The sequence below is a fragment of the Rhipicephalus sanguineus genome, chromosome 11 (assembly GCF_013339695.2).
Source record: "Rhipicephalus sanguineus isolate Rsan-2018 chromosome 11, BIME_Rsan_1.4, whole genome shotgun sequence".
Classification (NCBI taxonomy): Eukaryota; Metazoa; Arthropoda; class Arachnida; order Ixodida; family Ixodidae; genus Rhipicephalus; species Rhipicephalus sanguineus.
Window position 1 is genome coordinate 5,140,808 of NC_051186.1, and position 24,115 is coordinate 5,164,922.

A 24,115-nucleotide genomic window follows, 5' to 3' on the forward strand; every position below is an offset into this window, starting at 1 on the left:
GTCGGCTTTTAGCTAACACTTACACTTCTACTTCTACTAACGTTTCCTACTGGAACATGCCAATGGCTGCTAATGGGGAATGAGAGACAGAAGAATTCGGCTTTTAGTTAACGCGCACGCTGCGAACTTTTTATTGTTCAACAACGCACAGGAAAAATCTCCCACCGGCACCACCTTGGAGGTCAAAGCGTAAGACTTGTTACTCACTACTACGACCACGACGAGGGACGAACGGGTGCCGCCTTAAGGAGCTTCGCCCCTAAAAGCGGTGGAGGTATGGGAGACGCCATCACAAGAGAAAAACTCTACACGATACGAAGAAAAGAAGAAAACGAGAACGAACGGCAAACACCAACGTGAAAAGAAAGTCCGCAGTGTTCACGAATAGACGCGGAGCCGCTCGACGGGGAAAAGGCAGAAGAGACGCGACGCAGCGGCCGCTACGGAGAACAAAGAAGCGATGGCGGGAAACGCCGAAGTAGCGTCGCAGCAGAATGGAATCATTGAGGCGGACCGGCAAAAGGAATACGATGAAAACTGTTCGTACTTCACCTCGTCGCCATTGCTGTGTCGGCGGCTGGTGGTCCCGACGAGGAAGGCAGGCGAAGACGACCGGCTTGACGAACGCGGCCGGCGGGGACGCCGTCCAGCCCCGAACACGCGGGTTGGCGCGAAGCGCCGAAGAAAAGAAGCACGTCCGCTCTCAACGAGTACTGCTCACACACTTCTTTATTTGCAAGTGCGCCGGTTGAATAACGACACCAGAGCGGCGCCCCCTGGCATCTTTACATGGCATTTCGAAACCGAAACCGAAACATCAACACAACAATTGGTCTTGCAGGTGCCGCCCATATTGAATAGATTTACACTTTTACAACACACATACACGACATCATTTCAATACGGAGAGCCTTTTAAATGCGAAGCATTTCTTAGCGAACCTCTGGCACTTTGAGCGTTTCTATCTACGTATCTATCTATCTATCTATCTATCTATCTATCTATCTATCTATCTATCTATCTATCTATCTATCTATCTATCTATCTATCTATCTATCTATCTATCTATCTATCTATCTATCTATCTATTATCTAGCCGCCTACGTCTGGGTGCTCTCATGATCGCCTCCTTAACTTGGTGTAGACCAAAATTTGCATGGGAGGGTAAGAGGACATTAACGAAAGTTACATATAACATCTACATCACCGCAGCGTAAGGTGCATTTTGTGCACCAGAACGACGCAGTGTCCTCTTTATTTCTTACGAGGCTGGGCGATGGCCTCATGCTGACCGAGGAAGATGCCAGACTGATTGACAGCCCCTTTGTAGACTAGGCTACGTAGGCCACATACGCCCAGATAGTCTACGAATACGACAAACACCATCCATTGATGTTGGTCTACGTAGCACTATCCAGGCCTACCAGCCTCGACGGCCTATACCTCACCAACGCGAAGGGTGGCTTCGGGTTCCGACATGTCGCTGGCTCTGTCGACAGACAATCTGTCGACGAAATGACCGAGGCATCCACAAATTCCAACAGCTCTATTGTACCACATACTTCACTACACATGGACCCCTCGTCACCACGATCACGACCGGATCTATATATAACAAGTCATGACCAGCTGCTGGTGCTCACTGATCACGGTGATGATGCCCGTGTTCAAGAACTGTCAAGAACTTCTTGCACGCATGCACACGGGTTGGTCAAACGTGCATGCGTTCTCGGGACACGTATAAGCGCTACATATCAGCTTACCGCTTCTGGTGTTGGTAATAGCCACGTTGACATTGGCAGCGTTACCCAACCGTAAACAACTGGTTATATAACACATATGCAGCTCTTCAACTTATATATATATATATATATATGTGTGTGCGTATAAAATTTATAGAAATCTTTAGCGTCATTTTGTAACGTGTCGCTAAGTAAAAAAGTTACGCCACAGTCACCTACCCACCGCATGCTTCGCATAACATCGACTCCCACGGTACGTCGGATCTGCCGAAATTCTTTTTTGTTTCGCGAAGGATCACTGCACATTTTTCCCATACGCCTTGGGCCCCACAACGTCAAAATGCCTCGTGTGTTGGACTATTGAAAGTACTGTACGCATAAATTTATTCCTTCCATTCCATGGCTTCATTACAGCCTTCATCTTGTGAAATCCAAGTGCTGGGACAGGAGAAAAAGCCACTTTTTCAGCCGCTTGACAAAGGTCGCCGCCCTAGAACATTTGCCGTGAAACAGTGAATTATTTTGAAACTTTAATATATTTATATAGACTAGAGTACATTGGTATACTTACAAGTCCTAGATGCTTCTTTTGTGATTACACTTGCGTTGTTATTTTTGTTGCTTATATATTTTTTTTATCTTGTCTTCAGATGAGCTTGTCTTTCAAGTGGACCATTCGGACTCAACTTACATTTTGACCACTCCAAAGTATGCAACTAAGGTCACTGCTGTGAAGGAGAAAACTAGAGTTAAGGTATGTCGATTGCAGCGCAGAAACAATGTTTTAAAGAGGTATTAAAGATGACAATGAGGTCAGATAAACTTAATGCGAATTCTGTTGCTTCTGTAGAGTCCATGAACTCGTCACGTAAAAATCGGCTACTAAATGTCTTTTTGGTGAAACGATGGCTTTGTTTTTTTGTTTGTTTTGTTTAGGGGGAGGGCGGTAGCGTTGATTACTGCGAATAGCGTGTCACACAATAGGCATATCCGCAGGCTTATAAAATTGCGGTTGTATACACCGTCCTGAAAATACTGCTGGAACGATGCTGTATATACGGACTCAATATAATTCTTTGCAAATAAGATGTATAGCCCAAATGCCCAATGTCCTTAAGACAAGTTATTTTCGCAAGAGAGCCGGTTTGTGGATGTCATGTTTCTGTATTAGGTGCACTAGAATTGTTTCGCTTCACACCCTAAAAATGTCTCGTGTAACTACCTGCTGAAATGACTAGATAATAAGAGAGCTTACACAACTTGCAAGGACACAGGCATCACACCGTACCGAATACCCGCTTTCGAAATGATTCAGTTGTGCTTCCATTCTTTTGCTTTTCATATTATTTCTGCGAGATAATCTGAAAAGTGGGATTCTCAGCTTAGTATTCATGCGTAATGAAATCGCTTCGAAAACCCCGTACGTTTTCCGTCTTGACAAGACAACGTAAGAGGCAGTCCTATATAAGGGTGAACGCTCGCCGTCAGTGCTTTTGAGCAGCGGATCTGCTTATTTCATCATTTCTTCATTCAGGTGATTACTACTGATTTCAAAACATCCTAAACTTCACGATGCGGCAGAATGACGAAGCATGTACACAAATATCCCGCTTCCAGACTTTCGTTCACTGGAGTGGTACACGCTATGTAGACAAGAAAGATTTCTGCCAGGAAAAAGATCCAATCAAACGACCATGGAAGTAAGAAAGCGCCTAGAAAAGGAAAATTAGTTCTAAGCGTAAACATGACAGAAAGATCACATGGGGAGAATTAGGCCCAACCCAATGTCAATCACCTCACGTTCATTTTTTTTCCTTCATTTCTTTAGTGTGCGCTAGAAGTAAAATATCCAAACGTCCTTTCATGCTCTTTCCTTTCGTACGCAGACTCCGCCGCTGGCAAACGAATTCACGCCCTCTTGCTCACAAATGCCTCCCCGTCGTTCATAAATAACAAAAGCGCGTGACTAGATAATGACAAAAGGCATTAACGTCACCCTGTGGCAGAATTCTCCATAGTTTATTTCACATTCATGTCATTACGTGCTATCTGGAACTCATAATCAAGAAAATATCTGTACCAGCGTTGCCAAATAAACTGCTTTCACTAATAAATTGAAGGCATTAGCAGGCAATTACAGTCGCGCACGTTCGCATCTCATCTACGGAGAGCTGTCGCTACTTTCCACTACTATATTAACGCTACAGGGACTTCCTTGCAGGTTTCTCGTAACCTTGCATATCATTGTAACGTTTTCCCAACAGTTTAGTCGCCAGGCTAGATTCAAACTCGCGTAACCACGATCCGAAGGCGAGCGTCTTAACCGCTCGGCTATCCAGGCACGATAGCAAAGAAGAGCATAACCTTGTATAGTATAGTACAGCAAAAGGCTTGGAAACGGAAGCGAGGGTGAGGAGGAGGGGTGAGAGTAAAGGATAGCGTAGAAAGAAAGGGAGAAATGGAGAGAATGAAAGGCAGGAAGAAAACGGAGAGGAAGAGACAGAATCAAACGAAGAGAGAGAAAGAAACAGCGAGCTACAAGAGATAGAAAGATGAAACGATAAATACAGAGAGAGAGAGAGAGAGAGAGAGAAAGAAAGAGAAGGCAGAAAAGAAAATATAAAAGTCCGAAAAAAAAGTCACAGTTTCGCCGCAAGGGCGAAGCAATGAATGCGATAGCAAGAAATTAATGCTATACGAAGGGAGGCTCGCCAATGGATACTCTCAGTTTGAACAGCGTTCCTGTTGCAAAGGCGGCCGAAGCAGCGAAGGAAACTAGCGTGCTTCAACTGTCGAGCTGTGACACTTGATAGTTCGCGCTCATCTTCTGTTTGTTCGTTTAGCGGCGTCCCTTCAGCTCGAGTGACTTTCGTACGCTCGGTAACATGAGCGCGGACATCACGGTGAAAGCGTGAAACATTCCTCTTCCCCTCACCGCGAGAAAACCGCGCGAGCAGACAACGGAAGGGCAATGTTCTCGCTGCGCAAATATAAGAAGCGAGCGAGCTCGACGACGACTTTTAAATGCGCCCGTCGCGCTGCTAGCGCCATCTCGCTGGTAATGAAGAAAGCTTATTATCGCCTGCCGTCTGTGAGTCCGTCCAGCGGTAAAGGGTATGTATATAACGCTCGCCGTTAGCTACGTGGAGGATCTGCGTTTCGTGGCGTAGTGGATAGCGCCACTCGCTGCGGAACAAGAGGTCCCTGGTTCGATTCCGCGTTTCGGAAGCATTTTTCTGAATTACTTTTCTTTGGGGCTTTTATATATATATACATACTTATACATATACGGTGCGTGACGGCGACGGCGACGGCAAAATCCAGCCGAGACTGTCCATATAATTGCTATCGCAATAAAAGAACGAGATAGAAAGAGAGAGAGAAAGAAAATAGAAAGAAGCCGAGTTAAAATCGACGCACAAAAAACAGAGAGCACACAGAAAAAATTGGTTGATCCCTCCGTCATAGTAATCGGAATAACACGAAAGTGAAGCGTGCCCTTACAGAAGTAACTGAATGTTTACCGTACATTGATATAAGAGAGTTTGCACAATGTATATTGATGTCTGGCAGCTACATCACCGTTTAAGATGGATGCACCCACTTTGATGATTGGCTGTACATCTCCATCCCGACGACTAACGTCCATGTTAAATGATTAAACAAACCCTTGCGATAGCTGTAGTAGCTAACAGTGAAAGCGTAATCAGAGAACGAGGTGTGATAGCTAGAAGAGCGTCGCATATTGGACGCACAACTTGGTCGCCATCGCGCGGCCTGTTAAAATGTGATTGAACACCAAGCATCGGCACCGGTCTAGAAGGAAACGCAAAGCGCGTCGTGCCACCCCGGTAGCCCGGCCGCGACTTTTCTCGGGGCAAGCGTGTGAGCGGGGAACGCGGTGTCACAGCCAGGTGAGGCAGGTGCGCGTCGCAGAGCTATTTTAAATGCGAAGCATTTCTTAGCGAACTTCTGCGACTTTGAGCGTATCTATCTATCTATCTATCTATCTATCTATCTATCTATCTATCTATCTATCTATCTATCTAGCCGCCTACGACTTTGTGCTCTCCTGGCCGTTTCGTTAATCGGATATATACCAAAATTGATGTGTGATAACACGGTCTTATCACGAACATAAATGACAGGTCATATCATGAAAATCATGACACGCATGTCATAAACAGCATGATTTGCATTCCGCGGCCTTTGGGCTCCCTGGCCGTTTCGTTAATCGGATGTATACCAAAATTGGTGTGTGATAACATGGCCTTATCACGAACATAAATGACAGGTCATATCATGAAAATCATGACACGCATGTCATGAACAGCATGATTTACATTCCACGGCCTTTGGGCTCCCTGGCCGTTCCGTTAATCGGATGTATACCAAAATTGGTGTGTGATAACATGGCCTTATCACGAACATAAATGACAGGTCAGATCATGAAAATCATGACACGCATGTCATGAACAGCATGATTTACATTCCACGGCCTTTGGGCTCCCTGGCCGTTTCGTTAATCGGATGTATACCAAAATTGGTGTGTGATAACATGGCCTTATCACGAACATAAATGACAGGTCATATCATGAAAATCATGACACGCATGTCATGAACAGCATGATTTACATTCCGCGGCCTTTGGGCTCTTGCGGCCGTTCCGTGAATTTCATATATACCAAAATTGGTACGGCGTGACGAGAGTTCATGACGAACATAATGACAGGTCCTAACATGCAAATCATGACGCGCATGTCATGTGCAGCATGATTTGCATGACATGGTCTCGGGGTGCTCGCGGCCGTTTGAATGAAGGTATACATACGAAAACTGGTATGCCGAGACATTTGTGTATGACGAACATAACTGACACGTGGTAACATGAAAATCATGATATGCATGTCATGTATGACATGATTTACAGGCCGCGCTCATGGCGCACTCGCGGCCGTTTCGCTAGATTGATATACACCAAAATTGGTATTGTGCGATGTGACTTTATGAAGAACATGAATAACAGGTGGTAGCATGAAAACCATGACATCCATGACATGTATGTCATGATTTACATGCCATGCTCATGGTGCATTCACGTCCGTTTCGCTTGCGTGATAAACACCAAAATTGGTGTTACGCGACACGACTGTATGACGAACGTAAGTGAGACGTGGTAACATGAAAATCATGACATGCAAGTCATGTACGACCTGATTTACATGCCACGCTCATGATGCGCTAGCGGCCGTTTCACTAGATTGATATACACGAAAATTGGTATTGCGCGATCTGACTGCATGAAGAACATGAATAACAGTTGGTATGATGAAAACCATGACATGCATGTCATGTATGTCATGATTTAATTGCCACGCTCATGATGCATTCGCGGTCGCTTCGCTAGCTTGATGTACACCAAAATTGGTATTGCGCGAAGCGAGTGTATGACGAAGGTAAATGAGACGTGGTAACATGAAAATCATGACGTGCATGACATGCACGACATGATTCACATGTCATGCTCATGACGCACTCGTGCCGTTTCGCTTGCTTGACATACACCAAAATTGGTATTGCGCGACGCGACTGCATGATGAACGTAATTGAGAGGTGGTAATATGAAAATCATGACATGCAGGTTATGTATGTTATGATTTACATGCCGCGATCATGGTGCATTCCCGGCCGTTTCGCTAGCTTGGGATACACCAAAATTGGTATTGCGCGGCGCCACTGTATGATGAACGTGAATGAAAGGTGGTCGCATGATAATCATGACATGCATGAAATGTACGACATGATTTACATGTCATGCTCATGGCGCACTCGTGGCCGTTTCGCTAGATTGATATGCACCAAAATTGGCATTGCGCGATGTGACTGTATGAAGAACATGAATAACAGGTGGTAACATGAAAACTGCGACATGCATGCCATATATGTCATGACTTGCATGCCACGCTCATGGTGCATTCGCGGCCGTTTCTATATACACCAAAACTGGTATTGCGCGATGTGACTGTATGATGAATAGTAGTGACACGTGGTAACATGAAAAACCATAATATGCATGTCATGTATGGCATGATTTACATGCTCTACTCATAGTGCACTCGCGGCCATTTCGCTCCTTTGATATACACCAAAATTGGTATTGCGCGATGTGACTGTATGACGACCATAAATGAGAGGTCTTAACATGCGAATCATGTTATGCATGTCATGTACGGTATGATTTACATGCCACTGTCATGGTGCGCTTCCGGCCGTTTTGTTAACGTGATATATATCAAAATTGGTATGGCATGACACTAGTGCGTGATGAACATAAACGACAGGTCGTGCATTTATATACCAGAATATGCGTTTCATTGGCATGGTGTACACTAGACTGTGCATGCATGCGTGCATGGAAAACATGCGATATATGGTGGACTAGATGCCATGGCATGAATGATTTCATTTGGCTCAAAGACAAACAAGGCGATGTATGCAGCTCTTTGCTGGCTGCTTTGCATTACATCGATTCCCACAGTGCGTGGGATCTGCCGCATTTTTTTTGGTTTGGATTCTCGTGATGGTGTGAGCGAGGCCGACGCTTTTACGACGCTTCAGAGCCATATATACCCTTCGGGAGAGTTTGGCGATTGTTTCATCTCGCCGCTCTCCGAGCTCCGCCCCAGCGCCACCCTCTTCTCGTGACGTAAACCCTCTCTCCTCGCCGGTCTCGCCGGCGGCGGCGGGCGGCAGTGGCGACAGCGCCAGACAGCGCGGCGCGGAGTCCGGCGCTGCCGCGACGGAGAGACGCCGGCGCGCCGCACTTACACGATCGCTGAGGGGCGCGCGTAGGTTACGAAGCTCTTGTGCGAAGCCGCGCGTATTCATGGCGACTGCTCCTCGCATTCAAGCGTGAATTTGTTGCGTGCGATGGGCTGCTGTTGAGCGGTTGGCTGTTCAAACAGCAGAGCTCAGGGTTTCCGCCTTTTTAGGCTTTCGAAGGAAAAGAAGCGACGACGCCTTTGGATCAGAAACATCACACGCAGCAAATGGACCCCGACCGACTGCTCCGTGCTATGCGAGATACGTACCTGAGTATTTAGCTTGAATATTGTTGGTATTATAAACAGCGTACCATTAACACAAACTTATTATTTGTTGTGCGATGGGGCCCTTTCAGGCGCACAAACTTTAAAAATAATTTTGTCGCGCTGAAAAAAAGGCGTTTTATGGTTCGCGTTTCGATCGCTTGGGCAGATTGAAATTTTTGCAGCGATCACGCTATAAGTGTCAAGCGTGATGTGTTGCGTTTACGTAATTTATCGCGCGTTCTGAGCACGAGCTTGGGATGTTACCGTGATGTTGTGAGGGCAAGATTTATTTCGATATCGCAGGTTAGTGCCGCCGCGCGTCAGCTGCGGCGGTTACCTGGCATGTGTTGTACGTTTGTGGTCTGCGTTTCTGTGGCTGTCAGCCTATGGTGTCATTTACCGCTGTGTTGCCGCTTGTGTACTTGCTACCAGTTTCACGCTTAATTCGCGCATGTAAATTAATCTGCGCCCCTGTGCTAAGCGAATGTGCCTTGCGCTTTTTGGTCATGCGGGTATAGTGCACAATGTCTGTGCTCATGCAGGAAGCTCTTCTACTATAGCAAGGGGCCCTCATGTGCTCGATGAAATTTCATGATTAGGAAGTATAGAGCGCGAAGAAGTTGAGCATAAAAATGATTTTGTAAAGTAAACCAACAGGATGTCCGCTATCAGACTAGCCGAACGAGGTATTGTTTCATTTAACACGCGCCTAAGGGGGGCCCTGCACATGCTCTGACGAAAACCTTAGATGCCTCAGCAAACGCGAAAATTGACCGCCGTCGTCCGTGGCGTCGGCGTCCCGCGTCGGCGGCGTCAACACGAGGGATGTCAAAAATCATCACGTAATGACGTGACCATACGACCAAAGATTGTGACGTCATCAAGACGTCGAACAACGTGACTTCACGCGATGCCGTCAGCACATGACCAGATGTGGGGTAGAAAGATTGCAGTGCCTCCGATCTTGGAAGCAGTGCAAGACAATGTTAGGTCACAAAGCTTTCGAGGGGGGGGGGGGGGGGCGTGTCTTAGGCGAATGCATAAGGGACCCTGTGAGTTCTTTTTTTCTCTTATTAGACAGTTTTAGTGCCTGGGACTCCAAGCCGCTTCCTTATTCACCCTCTTACGTTCCCTTGTACACTCAGCCGCGCCCCATGGACTATACAAAGGAACGCAAGGGGCTTACGTACGCAAGGCACTTTGGGGTCCCCGCACTAAAATTCTCTAAGAGGGAATTTTAGGGCTCGAGATCCCCAAGCCGCTTGTGTACGGCCGCTTTACGCTTTTGTGGCCCTAATACAATTACGTGCGCTGGTATCTCTGTTTCTTTTAAAAGCAGAGCTGTTTAAGCTTGGAGAATCCCCGTTAGTGGAGAATAAAAATTGTCATCATCATGAACCGGCACGCAATCCGTCCTCTTCTTTATCTTCTGCTTTGCTGCCAGAACACGTGCACAGACTTTTCCGGCGTGGTATGCAATGAATCTCACGTAACACTTGTCACGTGACATGTTCCAAAAATCACACCTGTTATATATGCTCGTCACAGAGTCACATCACGCAATACCAATTTTGGTGTATATCAATCTGGCGGAACGGCCGCCATCGCACCATGAGCGTGGCACGTAAGTCATGCTGTACATGACACGCGTGTCATGATATTCACATTAACTCCCGTTATTTATGTTCGTCACACAGTCATGTCGCGCACTACCAATTTTGGGGTATATCAAGCTAGCACAACGGCCGCCAGCGCACCATGAGCGTGGCACGTAAGTCGTGCTATACATGACATGCGTGTCACGATTTTCATAATAACTCCTGTTATTTATGTTTGCCATACGCTCTTGTCTAGCCATACCAATTTTGGTATATATCAAATTAACGAAACGGCCGCAAGAGCACCAATACTGTGGCATGTAAATCATGCTGTACATGACATGCATGTCATGATTTTCATGTTATGACCAGTCATTTACGTTTGTCATACAGTCACATTACGCCATACCAATTTTGGTATACACCCCATGTACGAAACGGCCAGGAGAGCACAAATTCGTAGGCGGCTAGATAGGTAGGTAGACAGATAGATACGCTCAAAGTCGCAGAAGTTCGCTAATAAATGTTTCGCATTTAAAAAAACCAAGATAGACGCAAACGCACAGGTCTTCATAGCTCGAAAAGTCACCGATGATCACGATACTCCCTCATGCGAATTCTGAGCGCAGCTTTGTGTTGAGGCAACGCGAACTGTGTTTGAATTTCTGGCTATCCGCGTTGGAACATTCGTTACATATTGCCACAGAAACTGCCAGTGCTGGATTGCTACGCGCACCACTCTGTGGATTGCAGGCGTCATCGGCATCCCCGTCACGACAAGCGAGACAGTAGCAGCGCACCCACCAGCCCTGCATGCGCACGAGCTCCGACCGAAGGGCGAGCACGCATGACGGAGGAAGAAAGCGATGTTAGAGGCCAGTGGCTCGTGATATCGACAGAATCCACGTTCGCTGTCTTTCGTCTTCGTTCGCTCTATCGGTTACGCCGACTACGCCAACGGCGATGCCGAACAGCGCAGGAACAGACGCCTGCGTGTATCGTAGAACGTCGGGGACTCGAATCGGCGTGCACAACTCAGTTTCACGATGATTTGGACACGCCTAATTCACTCCATATTCTTCATTAAATTTGTCCAACAATGTTCTTGCACAATTTCGCTTTCGCAATTTGTTTAGGAGCGCTAGATTTGACGAATAAACAGCACGTACATAGCCTCAGCCGTGCGCCCGTCGCGCGGAAAGACTATATATGGCGGACGCCGGCGGAGCGGAGGCGTGGCGGTGACGTGAACAGCGTCATCGCCGCGCCGCGACGTCACTGCCCCGCCCATTCGCCAGACTCTCCCCATCGACGGCTCTGCGACGCTTGAGCTAAGGTCGCCCCCTCGCGGTGTGTAAGGCATTGACAAAATTGAACTTCTATTGAAAACGCGCCGAATGAGACGGACGTGTAACGTGTTGCAGTTGATAATCGCGGATGCCACAGCAATGACGAATTACTTTACTTTACCGCTCCCAGAGGGCAACACCACCCCGCCGACCGGGAGAGTGGTAGATATCAAAGGCGCGTTTGTAAAGCCTCTAGAGTCTGTGACCGTGGCGCAGTGGATAGCGTGCCCGGCATGTGTTGTTGCGGACCCAGCGGTCGTGGGTTCCACGCCCGTTCACGGAACTTTTTTTCTTTGCCATCTGATCGTGGAACTTTTTCGACGTCATTTCCGTGACGGAAATACGTCACTGAAGTTTTGGTGGACCCCGGCATAAGACAGTTTCGTGTTGAAAGAAAGAAATACAGAAAGAACGAAAGAAAGAAAGAAAAAATAAGGGAAGGAAGAAAGAAAGAAAGAAAGAAAGAAAGAAAGAAAGAAAGAAAGAAAGAAAGTAAGTAAGAAAGAAAGAAAGGAAGAAAGAGAAAATATGAAAAATATACCGAAACAGCAACAACCAAGGCTTTCTAGGTGTCCCTCGGCTCCGCAGTTTCCTTAGCATTGCGCCTCCAGCACTAGTTAGCTATTTTTCTTTCTTTGCTTTCTAAGAACCAACTCGTCCAAGCAACCGGTTTGTGCATGTACGGTTGTGTGCGTAAATACTTGCATGTTATTTACGCGTGCTCTCTTGATCTGCTACACAATGTGTCCGTTGCATATTCCAGGGTCTGTTCGTAGTTGGTGACTCCATTCCTGGCTTTGTGTCCGTGTCCGGTTTCGCTGAACTGAACGACGACGACTTCAAAGAGGTGCACATTGACGACCCCAAGGGGACAACGCTCGCTCTCTTTTACTCATCCGGGACGACAGGTCACGCCAAAGGAATGGAGATATCTCATTACAGTTTGGTGGCAAACTTGCACACGACCAAGTGCGTGCCATTTGACCATATAACTACAGAAATCATCCGCATACACTTTTCTCTCTTGCGTGTTCAACAATACCTGTGCATTCTGTGAACTGTATATCCAATTGCTAAGAAAAAATTCATTTAATACTACTACGTCTACTACTACTACTACTACTACTACTACTACTACTACTACTACTACTACTACTACAAATAATAATAATAATAATAATAATAATAATAATAATAATTATTATAATTATAATAATAATAAATAACGTAGCTTGCACAAAGTTGCGCAAGGCTGGGTCACAGAAGAGCTGGTGGGCATCTAGATGGTCCAAAATTTGCTCGGCTTTTAGCCTCACACCTGTCTCTTTCTCACCCCTTACTGTATTATACTATGCATGGTTAGGCTTGCTCTCTTTTTATATTTCCTTTTTTTTAGTCTGTGATCTCTCCCGCTCTCTGTACTCGATCGCTCCTCCTCCTTTCCTCACCCTGACTTCCTTTTCCCACCCCCTTTCTATACGATGCTATACAAAACTATGCTATGCTCTGCTAGCGTGCCTTGACAGCCGAGTGATTGCGGCGCTCGTCTTGATATCGTGGAGGCGCGGGTTCGAGTTCCGCCTCGCCAAGAATTTTTTTCACCAACAGTTTCTCTCTCTATCTTTGTTTCTCTTTCTTTCCTTCTCTCTTTCTTTCTCCATCTCGGTACTCGTTTTCTCGCCCATCAGAGTTATTGCGTCCAACGCCGTACAAATCTGCGCACGTGTTCTGGGAGCGAAGCAGAAGAGGAAGAGAGTGAAGAAGAGGACGAAGAGAGCACGTGCTGGTTCATGATGACGTTAATTTTCTATCTACGGCACACAGCAAACCTTGACCAGAACAGCTCTGCTGTAATAAGAATAACAATAATATTAAGAATAATAAGAAGAAGAAACTCCGAGGTTTTACGTGCCGAATCCCCCACATGATTACAGGCACGCCGCAGGGGTGGATTAAGGAAAACTTATGACGATCTCGTCTTTTTAGCGCGCACCTAAATATAAACACACCAAGTCATTTTGCCACCAGCGAAGTACAGCCGCCTGATCCAGAATTATACACTCCTCCTCGAACCTAGCCAAACGACACCTTATAGATTCTAAGCTATCACGGCAGGTAAAAATTCGATTTTTCTTTTTCATATATGTTTAGAGAGTATTACCACGCGCTTTTTAATACCTATATTCACGGAATACAACTATATTTATTACCTAGCTTCACGGAATACAACTGTTTCGAGAGTTTTTGCTCGGCACAGGCCTCGTCTGTGTTTATCGGCACATTCTCGAATGCTTTCCTTTCGTCCCATCAGTTTGCTCACGCGACGCGAACATGCAGGTATACATATATATAGGCATGCTCACAGCCACAAGATACTTCACTTCAACTCTTGCATAAAGAGCCGACGCGTTAAAAAAGCAGATTACTCCCTTACAGTGACCAGCTACGGTGCCACTGCCAGTGTTCTCGAACGTTTTGTTTTGCGGGACGTAGGTTCGCTTAATAAACGGTTCAACCTTTACCGCTTTGACCGGTGCGTTCTTCACCGTCTCACGTGTGACATCTGGTGGTGATGAATCTCTGTTCACGTGGCGAACAACCCCGAAAATCTGGAAACCAGGCCCACGTTAGGATGAAAACACCGATGCCGACCTGGACCATCGATGTAGCTGCATGCTAAAAGAATAATAATAATAATAATAATATCTGGGGTTTAACGTCCCAAAACCACGACATGATTATGAGAGACGCCGTAGTGGAGGGCTCCGGAAATTTCGACCACCTGGGGTTCTTTAACGTGCACCCAAATCTAAGTACACGGGCCTCAAACGTTTTCACCTCCATTGAAAATGCAGCCGCCGCGGTCGGGATTCGATCCCGCGACCTTCGGGTCAGCATGCATGCTAAAAGGACTGTACACGCGGCAGGGACTTTTGCCTGGCAGGGCAATGAAGGCGGTGACGTAAACGGCAGCCGTGATGTTAGCGGCAGTGCGGCCTGCAACAGGCGTGATGAAGTAGGCCAGGGGTTCGCCGACCTTCACTGAATCTTACGATGATCCCGAAAACTGAGCTCGCGAGCTTTTAAAGGGACACGACGCGCAGTAATCGGAGCGTAGAGTAGACGCTGTTCCAAGATTAGTTTTCTTTAGAAGATTCGGCGAGGACGTTGTTTCGAAATCAAGTGTCCACTCTAACAACGTAGGAACTATCTCGCCCACTTCTGCAAAGTTGCGAATACCACCGCTTAATTTTTTCCCGGAATGGAAAATGAGAAATGCGTTATTGCCGCAATAAACGGCAGCTTTTATATCCACGTCTCAACACAACTTCTGTTGCTCTCGAGCGAGCCGTTGTGCCTATTTTCAAGACTTTATTGTCGTCAGATATATCACTTATTCACGACACATGGACACAAGAGCAAAAAGTTGATGAAAACTTTAACATTCCACCCCTTAACACCTTGCAAGGCGGGTCAGATATAGGAAGTACCTTACGAAATCAATATAATGCATTACGAAATTGTCACAGTTTGTTCAACAGGCTCTAGTTCATAAATGAGTATGTTTCAATAGCGCATCATTCATCATTTTCGCAATTCCCCTGCCATTAGTTTTGTGCAGCAAGCAATGTGCTGATATTGTGTTATTGACAACGTTTCTATAACCTATCTCAAAATTTACGTTACCAGTTCACCTGAGTTGCAATGTCGTTTTTTACTAATTTGCAAGGTCCCAGAACTAAGCAGTGTTGCTAAGGGCTGAGGTGATTTTTCAGCAAGCTTATATGAAAAAGTCAGTTCATTAAGCAACGTTATGGAGAGCATAGGCGGCATCCTATGCTCTCACGAGACATCACGTAAATTGATTTGGCGCTCTCAGTCGACTGCATTGCTCTGAGGTTTTCTGAACCGCACCTGGCGCTGCACAGCCTGCGGGACTGAAAAGATTTGACCAAGCGACGATGTCGTGTGATGAAGTCATGACGTGACGATGTTCGTGAATCATGTTGACGACACAAATTCTGGTGATCTATGACGCCATGATTACGTCACAACACTAATTCATTAGTGGCGTCTTGTGAAGTAATACTGGCGGCGCCCCTGCTCTTAACGCCGTACCCTGGCTTTTTCGACTCGTGAGGCATACAAAGCATTAATACTGCCGTCATTCGTTGAACGCACTGAACTACCATTGCCTGTGACGCCAGTGATGCTGAGCCACGCTTTCTAACTCTCATTTCAGAGTCCTCGTGAGCTACCAGCCTGGAGATGTCCTTCTAGGCTGGTATCCCATAACGTATGCGTCTGGATTCACATTCATCCCAGTAGCTGCCTGCGCCGGAGCCACATGCGTCATAGTACAACCCGGATTGACATTTGAGCAGTTCGTATATTACGTCAACAAGTACAAGGTATGTCTACTAAGCTAATTTTTCTTCGAACCAAGCGATCTTTATTTACTACGAGCACGCGGTCGAGAGGTCCTACATAAGGAAAGAATTGCGCGGTCTCAATGGATTTAGAAACTAGAAAATCTGGAGGTACCTGACACTCAAGACTAGTCACACCAATTTTCGCGCCCACACACCGACGTTATCAGTTTCAAGGACATCAGTTATTTGGCACCAAGAACACTTGTTTCAATATCCAGTAGTAAGTTCAATTCGCATATTTGGCACAAGAATTGAAGACATCCATGCGCGGAGCCAAACAAGCCAAAACGTTATATTAATTGACGTGCTGCTATTTGCTTAGTTTACGCACTCGAAACATTCTGCACAGAATTGTGGGCACCATAAAATTGCTATTTGATTACTCTTTTCCAGGTGACTATATTAGCATCAGCACCGGCACGGCTGTACGTTTATTTAGCGGACATCATGCGAAGTGGAACGAAGCTGTCCTCCATAAGGACGATCAACGTAGGTGGCACTGTTTTAACCGAAACGTTTGCCAGAAAGCTACTGGCTGCTTTTGACGGTGTCCGCTCCCTGCGGAATCATTACGGCATGTCGGAATCCTGCGGGGTCCTGTGCACTCCTCCAAAGGATGAAATCTCCTCCGGAAACGTTGGCTTTCCGGCACCGATGGTTGAGCTCAAGGTAAGAACTACTGTAGGAAGCCTTAACACCTCCGACATGTTGCTATATAGGTACGTGTTCACTTGAAGCTTTTGCTGAGAATACCTGATAGCAAAACTAAAAAGTCCTTGGCTCAAAGTAATAGGCGCGATGCACATATTCATTGCGGTAGCAGTTGCAGAGAAATCCAATCCATGTTACTATTTCAGTGATGTTCGGCATGGCATAAAAGCCGTATGTCGCTGCATGTTTCCAACATATTATGAACGTTTCTAATACTGCTTATCGAGTTGTGGGTTATATTGTTAGCTACGTAGTCTTGACACTTGCCAGTAGTATACTAATTGTACATCAAAGAGTTCTACATTTTTGAAGTTTGTGTGCTAGCGCTCTTCTTAGCAGTCATAAACCTAATGGTACTGAGATAGTCGTATATATCCAAAACCGTGTCTTACGATTATTTATCTCTAATTATTCAAGCAACACCAGCTTATCTACACAGAAGCTCGGCTTCGCGTCCCTCATCCTCTCTTTAGTCGCAATGTTTCCTTTTTTTTAATCGTAATTTTAGTACACGCCCCAGACAATGCATTCATGAATACAGCTGATTGTACATATTTTAAGTGTTTAGCGCAGATTTATCAAGACGGTACAAGACGAAGGGGATACACACAGGCGTCTGTTTGTGTTGTCTTCGTCTTGTCCCGTCTTGATAAATCTGCCTGTGTGTGTCCCTTTCGTCTAGTGCCGTCTTCATAAATCTGCGCTAAACACTTAAGATATGTCGTACCAACAAGGCCAGAAGTCAGTCCTTGCTGATTGTGCATATCGCGTGATTGTAATTTAAAGTTCTATGTCCCGATCATACACGTACAAAGATCTCACAGCGTATATAGGCCTCCACGAATTGGCTAGTGGCGACACCTATCGACGCGAGGAGACCTACGTTGCGCATGAATTCACGCATTACATCTTGGTGCTATGAGTATTGGCCTCGAGGCCCACCAGTGGAAACGCCGGCGCCACCGTCGGCGTGACGGGCTTGGCAGGATCACGTGGTCTCAGCGACCGCGTCGGCTGCTTGTGGAGCACTGCCACGTGCTTTGAAAACGAGTTTCATGTGCCACATGCGCTGCGGTCTGTTCAAATTCGGAAGTTTTCTCTCATATTCTACTCAGTTGAAACCCTTGTAATAGAGCGGCTGCCTCCGAAGGCTACGAACATGTGGCTCTACCGCTCGGTGCCACAGTGCCGGGCTTACGCAACAGAGCCCAGTGTCAGCCTGCACCGGTAACCGCGGGACAAGAAACTACGGGAAGCATGGGTTGTAAAGCTAAGAAGCGGCATGTAGCCATCGGCTACGAGTCTTGTCTTCAGCAAGCACTTCCGCGACGAAGACTTTCCTTACTGCGCCGGGCCTGCGATGTTCGGTGAGTAGCAGACAGCGCGCACTGAGACGATGGCTCGCGCGCGCTTCCCGCCGGCCTATGATGCTTATCTGCCACACGATGGAAAGGGCGCTACCTTTTACCACGTGCGATGCCATCTCAGAACCCTACTGTGCGACCTCTTGATCGTCGGCCCCGTGCTCAGCGTCCACAAAATCGGCTGCAGATGCGCAACTCGTTGTAGAGATGCACTGAATTAAAAAACTCGCAGGGTCCCTTATGCATTCGCCAAAGATGACTAGAAGGCGAAAGCCACCTTCTTTTTCTTGTCAGTAGTTGTGCTGATTCTCCAGCGCCCCCCTTAAAAAGAGTTCTGCACCTAACGCGGTATTGCACGGCCTCCGTGACCGATCACAGAGGCAATGCAAAGCGACCATGACGTGCGAATACGTCATCGTGGGACGTCACGTTATGTGACGTCATAATGACGCTACATATTTTGGCGATCTGTGACGTCATGATGACGTCACATGGTGACACTATCACGTGACGTTTATTTCTTGCATCACTCGTGTTGACGCTGCCGACGCGTGACGCCGACGGGCAATCTTCCCATTTGATGAGGCATCTAGGGCTTTCGCCTTCATAAGCTACATAAGTTTAGCATTGCCTCCGTGACTGGTGGGCCGATCACGGAGGCAATGCAAAGGGACCATGTCGTGTGAATATGTCATCATGTGACATTACGTTATGTCACGTCATGGTGATGTCATAATGAAGTTACAAATTTAGGAGATCTGTGACGTCATGACGTCATATGGTGATGTCATCACGTGACGATTATTTTTTGCGTCACTCGTCTTGACGCCGCCGATGGTCAATCTTCCCGTTGAAGAGGCATCTAAGGCTTTCGCCTTCATAAGCTACGCGACGTTTGCTGGTGGACTAGCAAGAGTCAAATGCTGCGGCTGTGCTCTGCATTTATGTTGGCAATAACATTTTTTCAGTCGACCTTGCGTTCCCCTGACGCAAACACAATGTGCTAAAAAGCCGAAATTTATTTGTGCCACTCTCAAACTCACGTTGGGCCTCTCCAACCCCATGTATTTTCTTGGAGCCTCATATATTTACGTGGGAAAGATGCCACCCTGTTGGCGTTAGACACGACACTGCTGCCAAACTTGCTGGGGTACTCGCCAAATAATTACTATCCTGTTTGCGGCTGCTGGTTGCCGCAATAACTTCTGTTTCATTCACCGCTATTTCAAGTTCATGTGGGTCCTAGTTCACAGCCGACGTTTGCAGAACAAGTCCGGCAAACGTTACTGTATTTTCTTTCTTATTCCTTGGCATTGCATGCTACTACATGCTCGGTCTTGTAGACGGCTTCTCCTTCCACCAGCAATCTCGAAGTGGTGAAGCTTTGGTCTATGAATTTGTTGATGACAGAGAGCACCAAGTTCACTGGAATGCAAAGGGATCGATGATATTAAAGAACATTAAAAAAAGGTGTCGCATTTGCTCACGTTTTGTGTGAGCACCAAACGAAACGAATGCACTGAATGAAGAAACAGAAGCAGCACCATTTGCCCGCTGAGAAGACCGATCAATACGCAGTGCGAGACAACTTGTCAAATGACATTGAAACGTACACGAATTTAGACCGAAAAAAAAAAAAAACACTGAATGGTCGGGACGGCACATCACAAAGTTGCCATGCGCACCGAAGCCGTAGATGTAACGAAATTGTTTTTGAACTGCTCTGATAGCGTCCGCGCAACAGTAGTTGCTTGTGTACTTACAAATTCTCATATTTTGCGGCCTAAAGTTCACAGCGCGGTGCCAAAACGCGCTCGTAGCAAAAGCGAAACCATCATTACCAACATACATGCAGACGCTCATACATGCAGAGGCACCGTCAGTCGTCGCGAACCCTTGCGATCGCTGGCTTGAGGCTTCTGTCTGTTATGCTTCGTTTCGTTATACAGGCAGTCTACTCTAACGAGATATTTAACATTGTTTGCACTCAGTGAGTGACTACCTTTCACGCAAGAGGCCGGTTCAAGGGTCTCCATCGCGGCGACCGCGTGAAGCGGGTGCTCGGTTTTCTGCAAAGAGACAGCGACTGTAGACTATCTTGTGCTTTCAGTTCGCCGCAAATGATTATTTTGACAGTAAAGAACACAGTTCCTTTCGAAAGTACTTATAGAAATTCCCTGCAGGGCTTTCGCGAGGTGTTTTTGTAGAGCGCCGACAGCAAAACTTATGGGGAGCGCGCCGGCGGTATCCTACCTAGCACACAATCGAGGCTCGTCCGATAGAGGGCGACTCCGTATCTCCTCGCGGCCAATAGCTGATATTGGCACTCTAGTGGTTGCCAGCTTGCAATAAGAGAGACGGGTCCATTACGACCGAAGGCCTGGTCGCCTGCAAAGCAGGCGGTGTTCATCTGCTTCAAACATCGGAAAGGAGCGGTATGTACACGTAGCGCACCGTTCCACGTCGAGGTGGCAGGCGGTTGGTGGCAACCTTGGCCGAAGAGTACTTTGAAAACTGCGACGCAACGTAAACGAACTGGTCCAAGCACATGCACTTGCGGACAGCACAGTTTCAATTACCCAAACAACGCAGAGATCAGCCCAGTCGTACTGATAGTCGCTTTCTATTTCACCACCGCGTGGGTGGCGCAGGATCCTATGTTGTTCAACATTGTCGCACATTCAATGATCTCGCCGCATGCAGCCACATGCTGTAGAGCAGTTTTGCTGCTTCTACGGGATGTTGGATGGAAAGAAGCCGCGCTCTCATCTTCCCTGCCATGGTGTTTGATAAAGCTGCGATTGATTTACAACTCTTTTGCACATTCGATTGGCTGCATCCAGTTGCAGGCCCTTGAGTATCATGAGCTTTTCCGCAACAGTGGTCTACATCTACTGCGAAACTCCTGCCCTTGTTGGGCTTTTCTCGCCTCCAAAAATACGACTCGTCGTGCGTGCAACAACACTGAGCACCTCTGGTAACCTGCCTCCAGTGTTATCTAAACCTTGGAAAGAGCGCGTTACTCTAGGGCGCTCGTCGGCATGCGCGTTACCCTTTCACCATAATTATTTATTATTTATTTATTTAGAAATACTGCAGGCCAATACTTTGGCCCAAGCAGGAGGGGCATTACAGAAAGAGAAAAAACAAACAAGCAAAAAAGAAAAGAAAATACAACATGCGTAAACAATGCCATATGAAATGTACATAGTGCGTAAAAAGAAACAGCAATCTCACCTCGACATCACTAAAATTCACAAGAAAAATGGTTTGTCAAGGCAGCCATGAAATCGTTCGATTGAAATACATGAATAGGAAGAGAATTCCACTCGCTCACCGTTCGAGGAAAGAAACCGTACTTGTGGGCGTTTGTTCGCGCGAAAATCGGCGCAAGCAAATGTTCGTGAGTGTGTCTTGTTTTTCTCGTAGTAGGCCTACATACCGAAGAGGGCAAAACCATATTATTTTTCGCAGCAAGTGTATTGTGTAGTAGTACCAGACGATTAAGGATCAAATGTAACATCTCGGAGCTTGTCGCTCGCTGGCGTCATCAGAGCATCTGGCCATGGGATGTGCAAGGTCGATTCAAATAGGTCGCGAAGCTTCGGGCGAAAAACGGTTCAGCACCTATTGCCAACGACACCAGCAAGGGGAGTTATGGGTGCGGCGATTGAAGCGCGACTATGTTTGGAGGGAACAAACGCTAATAGCGAAAAACCAAGTTTTATTCAAACGTAAAGCAATCTTTATGTTTTACAAATTACATTTATTTCGTGAACAATATTATGTAGGTGCAATGTGCCAAGAATGTAAGATAGTGTTTATTATTACGGAAAACCATTTTCTTAGCGCCCCCTGTAGAGAGGCGCACGTCATTGTTATTCAATGCAGCCCTTTCGGTGCATCGAAAGGCGCGCTCGTAAACTCGTCTGCAACGACACGCCCCTTCACGTGTTCTGGTGTTTCGCACTTGCATGCGTTATGTGAATTATTGTGGTGAGAATTTGATTTTTGGTGTTCGCGAAGTTGCGAGGTGCGTTTCATCGTTGGTGAACGTGTTGGCTGCGGTGTTCAACGGGCAACGGCACGACGCGGCTAACATTTCACGCCGAACGCTTTCCTCGGTACTCGCGGAAACGATGTGATGTTCCAAGGATGCAATAGCAACACGCGTATGCATGGCGAGCCTCCTGTTCTAGATAAGACACCGGGGCAACGGTTCGGAGTAGTGTGCTTGGTGGATTTTCATGGATAAGTATTCCTGCTGCCCGGTTTCCTTCGTGAACACGCAGTGCCTACTTTATTTCCTGCTATCGGTGAGCAGATCGCTAAGTTATCTGTCGCGCTACAATTCGCATGCCCTGATACGTTACACGTAAGGTTAATTTATCGGAACCTAAGGCAAAACATAGTGCATGTAGTGTACGCACTTTTTGTACTTATTAGGACATTTGTTGCGCATTGTGTAGGGTGTGATAAAATTTCGTTATTGTGACCATTGAATAAAACTGAAATATCATTATTTTGGCGTGACCAGGCGTCATGTCTTCTCATTAGAACTGAAGCACACATGCAATGCGCTCTTTAAGTCCCCTGCGCATGTGCGAAGAACATCAGCAACGTTGCAAACATGAGAGGTACGCTGCTGTCTACTTTATTCACCCTGTGGAAGATGACACGAACGCAGAATAAAAGCTCCAAGAATAAGGTTTCCTAGTAAAGCCAAGGCGAATTGAACGGCGGTACACCTAAACACCGCTGTTTAGTCACGGGTCGATATTAGTTTAGCTAGCGTTGGCTTCAAGCGCCCTCGCCAAGGGGTTGCCGGCTCGCCGTAGCGCGAGCCCTTAGCGATAAGGGGCCTAAGAAAAATATTTTGAGGTCAAATTTCGCGCTAGTGACAACTAAATGACGTCACTTTTTACAGGATATTGCATCACATCCGCTTTATTTTTTGTTCCGCCGGAAGTGTTCCCTCCTCACACAGATGGCGCTAAGCCCCATGAGCAGCTGATGAGCAGCCATTTTCTGAACGTATGGGCTTCTATGGAAGCTTCGCTACCATTTACATTTACCTTGGGATGTGTGTATATATAAAATAATATGTAAATGCGTCTATGCTTAGGGCTTTCGCAAATCTTGGTGGCGTTAGCGGCCGGCGCCGCATGCAGCAAGAGCAGCTACATATCGTCGTCACCTCACATATACATATGACATCATTGCCTGGGCCGCAGCAAAGTAAAGGCACAATTTGATTCACCGGTGACAGTAGCTGCAGCGCATATAATTGAGAACATAAGCTGCCATCATCGTTCTACAAGCGCACGACAGATTCCAGTACCATAGGATGCGCCTTCTGTTAACATAACAAGCACAATCACAACATAAGATAATTCAATAATTACTCCATTATATGCAATCAATCTAAGCAGGATACACATTTTTCGCAAACAATGGCATACCTTCCTGTAGCACTAAATGTGGCGAAACTGCCGTTTTTTTTTTTTTTTATGAAAGCCACTGCTGCCGTTTTGTTTATTCACTTTATTTAATTCATTTTCCGATACCTGTCTACCGATTGCGCGAATTGATTGCGGGCAGCATTTCCGATTACTGGTGTTTATTGTGACACATGTACGAAGCATTACTCGAAATACTGTGCAACCCTAAGCAGTACTGGCATGAGATCAGCCCCGCGATTCTCCACGGGTCCACAGTTGCAATGAAAGCAGCAAAGGCTGGACCGTGTCCCCCTCCCCTCTTGACTGCAATTACTACAAAGCGACTAGTCCATGCACGTAACGTTTGAAAGAGCGTGCTGGTGGAA

General features: G+C 46.5%; 1 protein-coding gene across 2 annotated transcripts in view; it reads left to right on the top strand.

Annotated features, from left to right (window-relative positions):
- The window catches only part of LOC119374374 (uncharacterized), a 51,077-nt gene that overhangs the window by 18,677 nt on the left and 8,285 nt on the right, over positions 1 to 24,115 (top strand). For both annotated transcript variants that reach the window (XM_049411005.1, XM_037644466.2), the window contains exons 4-7: positions 2,393 to 2,496; positions 12,544 to 12,749; positions 16,024 to 16,192; positions 16,607 to 16,882. In XM_049411005.1, coding sequence (XP_049266962.1) covers positions 2,393 to 2,496; positions 12,544 to 12,749; positions 16,024 to 16,192; positions 16,607 to 16,882 — 755 coding nt within the window. The remainder of the gene's footprint in view (positions 1 to 2,392; positions 2,497 to 12,543; positions 12,750 to 16,023; positions 16,193 to 16,606; positions 16,883 to 24,115) is intronic.